The sequence below is a fragment of the Schistocerca cancellata genome, chromosome 1, assembly GCF_023864275.1.
Source record: "Schistocerca cancellata isolate TAMUIC-IGC-003103 chromosome 1, iqSchCanc2.1, whole genome shotgun sequence".
In the NCBI taxonomy this organism is placed as follows: domain Eukaryota; kingdom Metazoa; phylum Arthropoda; class Insecta; order Orthoptera; family Acrididae; genus Schistocerca; species Schistocerca cancellata.
In genome coordinates this window covers 708,955,272-708,967,412 of record NC_064626.1, presented here as the reverse complement: position 1 = coordinate 708,967,412, position 12,141 = coordinate 708,955,272, and the positions used below count along the sequence as shown (strand labels likewise).

At 39.0% G+C, this 12,141-nt stretch overlaps 1 protein-coding gene across 1 annotated transcript in view; it reads right to left on the bottom strand.

Moving 5' to 3' along the window:
- LOC126184744 (neurocalcin homolog) overlaps positions 1-12,141 on the bottom strand; it is a 46,253-nt gene that overhangs the window by 26,403 nt on the left and 7,709 nt on the right. The window contains exons 2-3 of the mRNA XM_049927285.1: positions 7,489-7,607; positions 541-729 (exon numbers count right to left, since the gene is read on the bottom strand). Of these exons, the coding sequence (XP_049783242.1) occupies positions 541-729; positions 7,489-7,607 (308 nt within the window). The remainder of the gene's footprint in view (positions 1-540; positions 730-7,488; positions 7,608-12,141) is intronic.

Below are 12,141 nucleotides of genomic sequence, written 5' to 3'. Positions count from 1 at the left end.
TCCCCTGACTGCAGCATTCCTGCCCACCACGTGCCAAAAGAGAAGTGCACCTCAGTACACCTCTGTTGCGTCCGTTTATGTATAATGCGGTTTGTTACTTTAGTTGTTGATAGGTCACTGTTACCACTCAAGAGCAGACCAAATCCAGATGGTGACATCCCATTTGGAGTAGTTAACTTTCATGTCTATGGTTTCTGATTCAGTTTTCAGCAGTGGTACCAAACATCAAACCAATTAGCCACCAATTCAAGTAAAAGTAATACAGTGCTTTTTATGAGAAGTGAAACTGATAGTTTGAGAAAGTGTTATACACATAAAAAGCAGTATGGCTACAACCTAATTATAAAATGGAGGAAAAAGCTACATCCAAATAATAAGACCTAGAACTGTTAATGTTAAATATTATTTTCAGTTGGTTTGTACAAGAATTGGTTATATAAAACAAAACATATTTTAATGAATAACAGAATATACTAAGTGAATAGTCATAACAATAAGTTTATCACTGCTTATTTACGAATTAAAATACATATTACTTACTGTCACAATTTCTAACATTTCTTGTCTGGAAATGTACCCATTTCCATCTAAATCATACATACTGAATGCCCATTTTAGTTTTTGCTCAAGTTTTCCTCGAGACGTGACAGAAAGTGCACATAAAAATTCTCTGAAGTCTATAGTCCCATCTCCATTCGCATCAAATGTTCTAAATACATGTTCTGCAAACTGTAACAGACAATTCACAAGTAATTTACAAATTTCAAAGAGAAAATAGAAAACAGTACACATTCTGGTAATGACAATTTTTCTATTTCATTAGGAAACTCTCATTTGGTTTTTATTTTCTTTAGTCTCACTTGAATATTGTTATTCTTCTTCAGACAGTCACACTAGCAAACTGCAACTAAGGAGTACAGTGTAAGCAAAAACAGAGTGCAGCAACATAAAACATGGAGCTCTTGAAGTGACCTACTCTGCCCACACCTATTTTTAATACAAATGAACTCCAAATGACTTTTAACATCCACACACCAATATTTTTGTTGATAACACAAGTATACTAATATACCATCCAAATTAAAACACTCAAGACAAAGTCCATATAATGCAAAATATGGCTACAACTGATTCAGAGCAAACATTTTAAGTAAACCCAAAAAGACTGTCAGTACACAGCTGCAAAGAAGCAAAAACAATCTGCTGGTAGCACAAGTAGGCATACTCTAAGCAAAAAACTTTGTTTAACAGTTCTAGACATCTAGCTGGGTAACAAAGGCACAAAAAAATTGAGTCAACACATAGATAAATTCATCAAATATCTCAGACTGAGAAACAGATAGTTAGTTATTTCTATATTGCGTGGATCATAATTGTGCCTCTTGATATGATGAGGAACAAATCAGTTTTACAGTTACAGTACATTTCCAGAGTGACAATTTGTGTGATTTTTTTTTTAAGGTGACTTTTCCACATGCATACAGTGAAGCAGATATGATTTCGTTGTGTGTTTGAAGTTAATTTTATTCTTGATTAAATTCTTTACATCACTGGGTAGGCAATCAAAGAATTTTGCACCTGAGTATGTCACCATTTTCGGTAGGGATGGGACAATTGATTGGTTTTAACAGCTGTTTCCCCAGCTGACTGCTTTTCATTCAGTCAGGTTTTTCAGTTGAATGAAAGAACTGAATGAAACTAGTCTCTGTGACCATGACAGCTGCATGAATGTTTTCATATGCTCCCCAGGTCCGAGTCATTTCATTTCATGAGAGACAACTGACTGACACAAGTCCTGACAGTTATATCAGTTACATGAATGTTTTCACTCCATCCCCAAATTTGAGTGACTTCACTTAACTTACACAATTTGCAGCCTTTTTGGTTATAGAAGAAACATGATTAGAGTTGCAAACTTTTGTGAGACAAGTAACATTTTTTTTTATTTCAATGGAAGGTGAATAAAAAGTATATTTCTAAAAAAGAAATATTTTCGATGTTTATGTATTTATTTACTTAAATATGACTTTTTCATACTGCTCGCATTACGTACGGACTTTTGATTAGGTTTACAATATTTATAACTGGTGCTACATTATAAATATATGTTTAAATATATTAACAATTACTTTTTTAAATTTGTTAAAGCTATGTCTCTGTCTTCCTACTGTGACATGAACAGAAACCATATATGATACTTTTTTTTTAATTGTCTGGCATCTTAATCATTTGCTTCTTATGCATACACTGCCAACTGTTGGATTTATACTAAGCAGGACCCTAATATACATCTAGAGCTGAATCTCATATTAACTAATATTTTATTGAAATGTTGCAAAATTACTAATTAAAGCTGACATTTCTGGGGCTATTTTAATATCTTCATTAGAATAAAAGGAATAGTAGGACAGGCCATTTTGTTTGGATATGTTAGCACCTGATTAACTAAAAGCAACTATAATAAAGTGAATGAAAGCTACATGAAGTTAATACGAAAACGTAGAATTCAGTAATATTTTCTTCAGTCTGCACCTATCGGAGTACTCCTTCAGGGTACATCCACAGATGATGTAGTAAAGCGACAGTATGAAAGGACTGGAGTTCACAATGGCCAATAATGTTGGACTTATCAAAGTCAGTGTGACCCTTCCCACTATGCAGTAGAAACATGAACTTGAGCCTCTGGTATCCTGCCCAGAATTTTCATACTGGAATGAGTTTGAGGAAGGTTAATGAGAATAACTATGGGTGTAAGTTACTCACACAATAGCAAATGTCCAATAATTGCCCAAGTACTGTCTAGTTAGAAACTTAAAATATTAATGAATGGCCAGTATATAAATCAGCTGATCAAAGTTGGATATTTTTTGTTTTTGCTTTCCTTGTGCTGTACTGTCTCAAAAAACAGGAGTAGTTATGGCACGTTCCGAATAAGTCTCTTCAAAACACTGCTTTGCAAGCAAGCAAAGTACTTAAACATCACCACAAGATATTTCTCGCATAGACCCTGATCCATATAAGTGCACAGATTTAATATGAAGCATGATAGCAAGTGACATAGTTCTATATGTAGATGTCCCACACTACACAAGATGTACATGAATATAGTGTGTGCATAATGATTCTTGCTTTTAAAAAGAAATTAGCTAGAAGTAAGTCACAAAAGTTTTGAACAAAAGCAACCAAAGTTCTCTTCAGATTCAAGAAACCATTTTCAGATGGCTGCTACAGGTTTCTTTGTTGTGGCCTTGTACTGCAATGCATATTTCATATACAGGGTGAAACACCTAAAATGTGCATCACATATATTGTGGAAATGGGAAGTGCTATGGATGTGCTGTTTTCAGAGAATATATTGGTAGACAAGGGCTTGTATTGTTGGCCAGTCAACAGACTGTAATAATACTTAGAAAGTGTAATTTTGGGCAAAATATACACTTTTTTTACAGGGAACAATGCCTATTGTCATTAAAAAACTAATAGTAGGGTAAATTACAATGTCAGTTGTGTTTGCTGCAAGATGCTAGAGCAATTCATTTATGAGACATCGTATTCTGAAAAGTTCCCACACTGACACTTGTACGATACCTATGGCAGCACACACTAAAGAACTATACAATTTCACACACTACTTATTTGGATTCTGACAAGCAATGAGAAAATTGACCATCACAGGTTGTGTTCAAAATGATCTCCGGTAGCAACAATACACGCTTCCAGTCTGATATGGAATGACTGTTGTACAAGTGCCAGCATTTCAGCACAGATGTCTGAGCAGGCTGCAGTAAGCCCTTGTAGAAAGCATTTTTCAGCTTTCCTCACAGAAAAATGTCTACAGGTGTCAGATCTGGGGAATGGGGCAGCCAAGGCACAGGTCCCCTGAGTTCAATTCAGTGATCTGTAAACAATTCGTGAAGTCATGCCATGTACTTTGTGCACTATGGGCTGGACAGCCATCACATTGGTACCACAGGTTCTTGCTACTGCACAAGGGAACACCTCCTAGCATCTGTGGAAAATGTTCTGTTAGAAGGCTGCAATAGCTGTGCACTTTCAGTGTTCTGTCTATGAGAAACAGGCATCTGAGCTGACGGTTTGCTATCCTACACTGCACATTTACACTCCATGGACACAGATGATCCACCTGACGAAGCCGACAGGGGTTGCCAACAAACCAATAGTGCATTTTTCAGTGGTTTAGCTGGCCATAATTGATAAATGTGGATTCATACTAAATAAGATATGTAACACATCAAGAGTATCCTATCTTAATGTCCATGTACATAGTTAACATGATTCTCACAATCACTTACATGCAATCTTGATGGGGAGAGATGTGACAGGGATGGAACTGATGCCAATGGAGAATGCATAAGACAGTTGCAAGACTCATGCTACTTCCTCAAGCGACTGCATGGGAGCTAACATGTGGTTCAATTACAATGACAGCAAGAACATTAATTTCTACCTCTTACCTTCTGTTGCATTGTCTATGTGTTACACTACCACTTTCACATAACTGTTTGAAGAGGATGATAAAAAGAATGTGGAGACGGTTGATGTCTACTGGGATATCTTGCTGCATACACCACACACGAATGAACTGCATTGTTGCTACATTCTCCATACAACATGAGCATGGTAAATCCCATCATCCACTCATGACCTACTGCTTGGACTGTCACACACTATCTGACTAGCAAGTCACAATGCACTCACAGAACACACAAGCACACTGTAAGCAAACATAACAACATTTACCTATGCAGGTTGAAGGGCACAAACAAGTGTCAGAGTGGAAACTTTTCAAAATACAATCTCTCAAAAATGACTCACATTAGAATACTGCAACAGACACCATTGACATTCTGCTTTTAGTTATTTAATGTCATTAGGCTATGTTCCCTTTAAAAAAAGTGTATGTTTGCACAAAAAATATATTTTTTATGTATTATTTCAATCTGTTTATTGGCTAACAATACAAGCTCCTGACTACCAATCCACTCTGTGAAAACTACATATCAACAGCACTTTCCACTTCTGCAACATATGTGGTGAAAGTTTTAGGTGATTCTCCCTGTGTAGTTATTAACAGCTGTACCACACACATACATTTGAAAAGTAGTAGTTGTTGTTGTTGTTGTGGTCTTCAGTCCTGAGACTGGTTTGATGCAGCTCTCCATGCTACTCTATCCTGTGCAAGCTGCTTCATCTCCCAGTACCTACTGCAACCTACATCCTTTTGAATCTGCTTAGTGTACTGATCTCTTGGTCTCCCTCTACGATTTTTACCCTCCACACTGCCCTCCAATACTAATTTGGTGATCCCTTGATGCCTCAGAACATGTCCTACCAACCTATCCCTTCTTCTAGTCAAGTTGTGCCACAAACGTCTCTTCTCCCCAATCCTATTCAATACCTCCTAATTAGTTATGTTATCTACCCATCTAATCTTCAGCATTCTTCTGTAGCACCACATTCCAAAAGCCTCTATTCTCTTCTTATCCAAACTAGTTGTCGTCCACGTTTCACTTCCATACATGGCCACACTCCATACAAATACTTTCAGAAATGACTTCCTGAGACTTAAACCTATATTTGATGTTAACAAATTTCTCTTCTTCAGAAACGCTTTCTTTGCCATTGCCAGTCTACGTTTTATATCCTCTCTACTTCGACCATCATCAGTTATTTTGCTCCCCAAATAGCAAAACTCCTTTACTACTTTAAGTGTCTCATTTCCTAATCTAATTCCCTCAGCATCACCCTTTTTAATGCGACTACATTCCATTATCCTCGTTTTGCTTTTGTTGATGTTCATCTTATATCCTCCTTTCAAGACACTATCCATTCTGTTCAACTGCTCTTCCAAGTCCTTTGCTGTCTCTGACAGAATTACAATGTCATAGACAAACCTCAAAGTTTTTATTACTTCTCCATGGATTTTAATACCTACACCAAATTTTTCTTTTGTTTCTTTCACTGCTTGCTCAATATAAAGATTGAATAACATCGGGGAGAGGCTACAACCCTGTCTCACTCCCTTCCGAACCACTGCTTACCTTTCATGTCCCTCAACTCTTATAACTGCCATCTGGTTTCTGTACAAATTGTAAATAGCCTTTCACTCCCTGTATTTTCCCCTGCCACCTTCAGAATTTGAAAGAGAGTATTCCTGTCAACATTATCAAAAGCTTTCTCTAAGTCTACAAATGCTAGAAACATACGTTTGCCTTTCCTTAATCTAGCTTCCAAGATAGGTCGTAGGGTCAGTATTGCCTCACGTGTTCCAACATTTCTACGGAATCCAAACTGATCTTCCCCGATGTCGGCTTCTACCAGTTTTTCCATTCGTCTGTAAAGATTTTACGTAAGTATTTTGCAGCTGTGACTTATTAAACTGATAGTTCGGTAATTTTCACATCTTTCTTTGGGATTGGAATTATTATATTCTTCTTGAAGTCTGAGGGAATTTCGCCTGTCTCATACATCTTGCTCACCAGATGGTAGAGTTTTGTCAGGACTGGCTCTCCCAAGGCTGTCAGTAGTTCTAATGGAATGTTGTCTACTCCCGGGACCTTGTTTCGACTTAGGTCTTTCAGTGCTCTGTCAAACTCTTCACGCAGTATCATATCTCCCATTTCATCTTCATCTACATCCTTTCCATTTCCATAATATTGTCCTCAAGAACATCACCCCTGTATAGACCCTCTATATATTCCTTCCACCTTTCTGCTTTCCCTTCTTTGCTTAGAACTGGGTTTCCATCTGAGCTCTTGATATTCATGCAAGTGGTTCTCTTTTCTCCAAAGGTCTCTTTAATTTTCCTGTAGGCAGTATCTATCTTACCCCTCATGAGATAAGCCTCTACATCCTTACATTTGTCCTCTAGCCATCCCTGCTTAGCCAATTTGCACTTCCTATCGATCTCATTTTTGAGACGTTTGTATTCCTTTTTGCCTGCTTCATTTACTGCATTTTTAATATTTTCTCCTTTCATCAATTAAATTCAATATTTCTTCTGTGTCAATTACATAATGATAGAAAAATGCATTTTCACAAAGAGCAAAGAGTAAATATTTCATCGTATAGCTCCAAGAGTGCACACTAAAAAAGTAAATAAAGGTGTGAACAGGAAGTGTATGGTGTAGAATTCTCATTTTCAATATTATAAGTGTCTATTTCTACAGGTAACTGAACAAACAGTAACAGAGACCATGTATCTCTCTCTCTCTCTCTCTCTCTCTCTCTCTCTCTCTCTCTCTCTCTCTCTCTGTCCCTCTCTCTCTCTCTCTCTTGCCTTCATTCAACGGAGCAGCAGCGTTGTTCCAGATTGTAGTGCCTAGAACCGCTCGGCCACCCCGGCTGGTGAGGGGAGGGGGGGAGGGGGGGGGGAGATAGAGAGTACTTTAAAAATAACTTTAAAATGTATGGATTAACAGGTCTTTACAGAGAGACTTTGCATTGTTTCAGATAAAACATACAAACCTTTGATGCATCCCCATATGGGAAAAAGTTCCCATATATCTTCTTAAACTCTTCAACACTTAAGTGTCCACTTGGACAGTCTTTCAGGAAGCCTTTGTACCATTCCTGAATTTCCGCATCTGTCACACAAAAAAAAAAAAAAATGTTAACATAAAAATGTTATGTGAAAACAAACTCAACTAACAACAAAACATATTGAGACACTATTTGATTATTTCCCACATTCAACAATTATTTTTCGGAATGTGGATATCTCTCAGGTTAAGAGACATGGGTCACAAGGATGCAATACAGATCTCAGAAGACAGCAAACACAGGTAAGAGAGGAATACAAGAAAATGCAAGGGCAATTAATATTAATGCAAGGACAAAATATGCAGAAGAGAAGAGTGCAAATGCAAAAAGAAATAGTGAGATGAAGTCAACTGAGAATGATGCAAAAGTGAAAATTCACAGCAAGAATTTGACACAATTATAAAATAATTATGATTTTTATATGGGTGTTTATTAACCCTGTCAGACTTGAATTTTTTCCGAAGGAAGAAAATTTTTGCTTTATGCTGTAATGCCCATATGTGATTTTTTAATGACTTTAGATGCAAGATTTATACATAAATATGTGCCTGTTTTCAAAATATATTTTTTACACTTGGCTCCCTTTTTATGGACTAAAATACTAATTTTGAAATATTCACGGTAGTAATAAATAAACTGGTCATTCAATAATTACCATTCAATATAACAATAACAATAATATTCATTTATATAGTGGAATATAGTTAACCAATCACTTCAATACATTCTGGTGATCAAAAGCTGCTGTGTACTGCTACAATGACTATTTGATGTTTTTAATGTGAATCCCAACAGTTGGCAGCATTTGTACACGATAAAAAGATTGTACATTCACACATGTGTACATGAGGTTTCCACTGGGGAAAATGCTGGTTGCAAATTTTCTTTTATCTCATCTATCATTGCAAATCTTTGTCCTTTCATGGGGATTTTCAACTAAGAGCCTGTAAAATTTAATGTAAAGAACTGTAGCCAGTGGGTATGAAAGGGTTAATTAGAAAGTATGCTAATTGTATTGTGCTTCACACAAGTGTCCTCTGAGACACCTAGATGGGCAACAATAATTTGGCTTCTTCCATTAATAGCTCCATCTTTTCAGATTTGGCTTCTGTGCTGGAAAAAACTCAATAGCAATATTTTCACAACAGATTTTGCACAAAACATGGCAAAAAGTGTTCAGGAAAGCAGGAGCTCAATAGATTACAAGATTGCACAGATTGAATGCAAAGCAAATACTGTCTTATGTAAAACAAATCAATAACAAATGAAATAAATGCTGAGTTTGGTGTTGAAGGGAACAATACTCTTTGTCAAAAGAGATAGAAAAGGGCACACTGAAATCAAACACAAAAGAAGATCCATAGCAGGCAATATAAAGAAGAAAGGGAAGTACAGTAGCTGGAGACAGTAGCATGAGTACAGACTTGACAGATATGAAGAAAATTATGGGTGCAAGAGACATTAGTTAATGACCAACACATGAAGTTCAAAACTAATAAAAAAGACAGGTTAATACAACAGTGAGAAGATGATAAGACTATTTATGTTGCAAGACAAAAAAATAGTTCAATTGAATTCAAACTGATTGATGAAATTCTTGTCGGAAAATAGAATAATTTTTTTAGGCTATGGAGTGTGTGTGTGTGTGTGTGTGTTCTTAGAATATGCTAATCTTTTTATAAGGTATAATATTGTAAAAAGGAAGGAAGATCATTGCCATAAAGGCCAACTGAAAAGCTAAAAAGAGTATTTTCAAAACAGTAAAGAAGACACACCTTTTGTTTTTAAAAAAAGGAAAAACTGTGCGTCTAAAATTATCTGTAATTATTTAAACACTCAAATTTATACAATGTCCACTCAAGTCTTTGGTACATGTTTTAGCATGTTTTAATCAGGTGCTCCCTGCCGCCGTTGGATAAGCAGCTGCAGCAGCAAGTCATATACTCCTAGCTCACTCATTTGTTACATAGTTTAATTCTTAATTTCTTTGCGTGTTTTTGGTACTTGCATTGTGTAATTCATAAATTTTGGGCGTATTATAGTATTTGAGAGTTGTAGCATCGCGTTTTAGTACTCGAATAGTGTTAAATCGCGTAGTCTCCTTCCGCCGCCGAGCAGTGTGTCAGCAGTGCACAAGTGGCAGCATTACTGCATTTACTAGGCAATCTTGTATTTTAATAACCGTTTCAATTTTGTATCGTTTTGTTTGCGCTCTCTGTAGATTAGTTCAGACGTTCTTTGCACAACAGTTTTTAGCATGGATAGGGACTGCAACTGCTGTGTTCGGATGCAGGCTGAGTTGGCATCCCTTCGCTCCCAGCTTCAGGCAGTGTTGGCTTCGGTCACACAGCTTGAGGCTGTTGCCAATGGGCATCACTGTGGGGGTCCGGATGGGGGTTTGTCGGGGACGGCCAGCTCGTCCCACGCATCCCCCGATCGGACTACGACTGTGGTTGCCCGGGATACTGCCCGCATTGAGGCTGATCCCTCACCTGTGGTAGAGTGGGAGGTCGTCTCAAGGTGTGGCAGGGGGCGAAAGACATTCCGGAGGGCTGAACGGAAGGCCTCTCCAGTTTGTCTGACGAATCGGTTTCAGGCTCTGTCTCAGGCTGATACTGATCTTCGGCCTGACATGGCTGCTTGTCCTGTTCCAGAGGTTGCCCCTCAGTCTGCAAGATCCGGGCAGTCGCAGAGGGTGGGCTTACTGGTAGTTGGGAGCTCCAACGTCAGGCGCGTAATGGGGCCCCTTAGGGATATGGCAGCAAGGGAGGGGAAGAAAACCAAAGTGCACTCAGTGTGCATACCGGGGGGAGTCATTCCAGATGTGGAAAGGGTCCTTCCGGATGCCATGAAGGGTACAGGGTGCACCCATCTGCAGGTGGTCGCTCATGTCGGCACCAATGATGTGTGTCGCTATGGATCGGAGGAAATCCTCTCTGGCTTCCGGCGGCTATCTGATTTGGTGAAGACTGCCAGTCTCGCTAGCGGGATGAAAGCAGAGCTCACCATCTGCAGCATCGTCGACAGGACTGACTGCGGACCTTTGGTACAGAGCCGAGTGGAGGGTCTGAATCAGAGGCTCAGACCGTTCTGCGACCGTGTGGGCTGCAGATTCCTCGACTTGCGCCATAGGGTGGTGGGGTTTCGGGTTCCGCTGGATAGGTCAGGAGTCCACTACACGCAACTAGCGGCTACACGGGTAGCAGGGGTTGTGTGGCGTGGGCTGGGCGGTTTTTTAGGTTAGATGGCCTTGGGCAAGTGCAGAAAGGGCAACAGCCTCAACGGGTGCGGGGCAAAGTCAGGACATGCGGGGACCAAGCAGCAATCGGTATTGTAATTGTAAACTGTCGAAGCTGCGTTGGTAAAGTACCGGAACTTCAAGCGCTGATAGAAAGCACCGAAGCTGAAATCGTTATAGGTACAGAAAGCTGCCTGAAGCCAGAGATAAATTCTGCCGAAATTTTTACAAAGGCACAGACGGTGTTTAGAAAGGATAGATTGCATGCAACCGGTGGTGGAGTGTTCGTCGCTGTTAGTCGTAGTTTATCCTGTAGTGAAGTAGAAGTGGATAGTTCCTGTGAATTATTATGGGTGGAGGTTACACTCATCAACCGAGCTAGGTTAATAATTGGCTCCTTTTACCGACCCCCCGACTCAGCAGCATTAGTGGCAGAACAACTGAGAGAAAATTTGGAATACATTTCACATAAATTTTCTCAGCATGTTATGGTCTTAGGTGGAGATTTCAATTTACCAGATATAGACTGGGACACTCAGATGTTTAGGACGGGTGGTAGGGACAGAGCATCGAGTGACATTATACTGAGTGCACTATCCTAAAATTACCTCGAGCAATTAAACAGAGAACCGACTCGTGGAGATAACATCTTGGACCTACTGATAACAAACAGACCCGAACTTTTCGACTCTGTAAGTGCAGAACAGGGAATCAGTGATCATAAGGCCGTTGCAGCATCCCTGAATATGGAAGTTAATAGGAATATAAAAAAAGGGAGGAAGGTTTATCTGTTTAGCAAGAGTAATAGATGGCAGATTTCAGACTACCTAACAGATCAAAACGAAAATTTCTGTTCCTACACTGACAATGTTGAGTGTTTATGGAAAAAGTTCAAGGCAATCGTAAAATGCGTTTTAGACAGGTACGTGCCGAGTAAAACTGTGAGGGACGGGAAAAACCCACCGTGGTACAACAACAAAGTTAGGAAACTACTGCGAAAGCAAAGAGAGCTTCACTCCAAGTTTAAACGCAGCCAAAACCTCTCAGACAAACAGAAGCTAAACGATGTCAAAGTTAGCGTAAGGAGGGCTATGCGTGAAGCGTTCAGTGAATTCGAAAGTAAAATACTAGGTACCAACTTGACAGAAAATCCTAGGAAGTTCTGGTCTTACGTTAAATCAGTAAGTGGCTCGAAACATCATGTCCAGACACTCCAGGATGATGATGGCATTGAAACAGAGGATGACAAGCGTAAAGCTGAAATACTAAACACCTTTTTCCAAAGCCGTTTCACAGAGGAAGACCGCACTGCAGTTCCTTCACTAAATCCTCGCACCAAC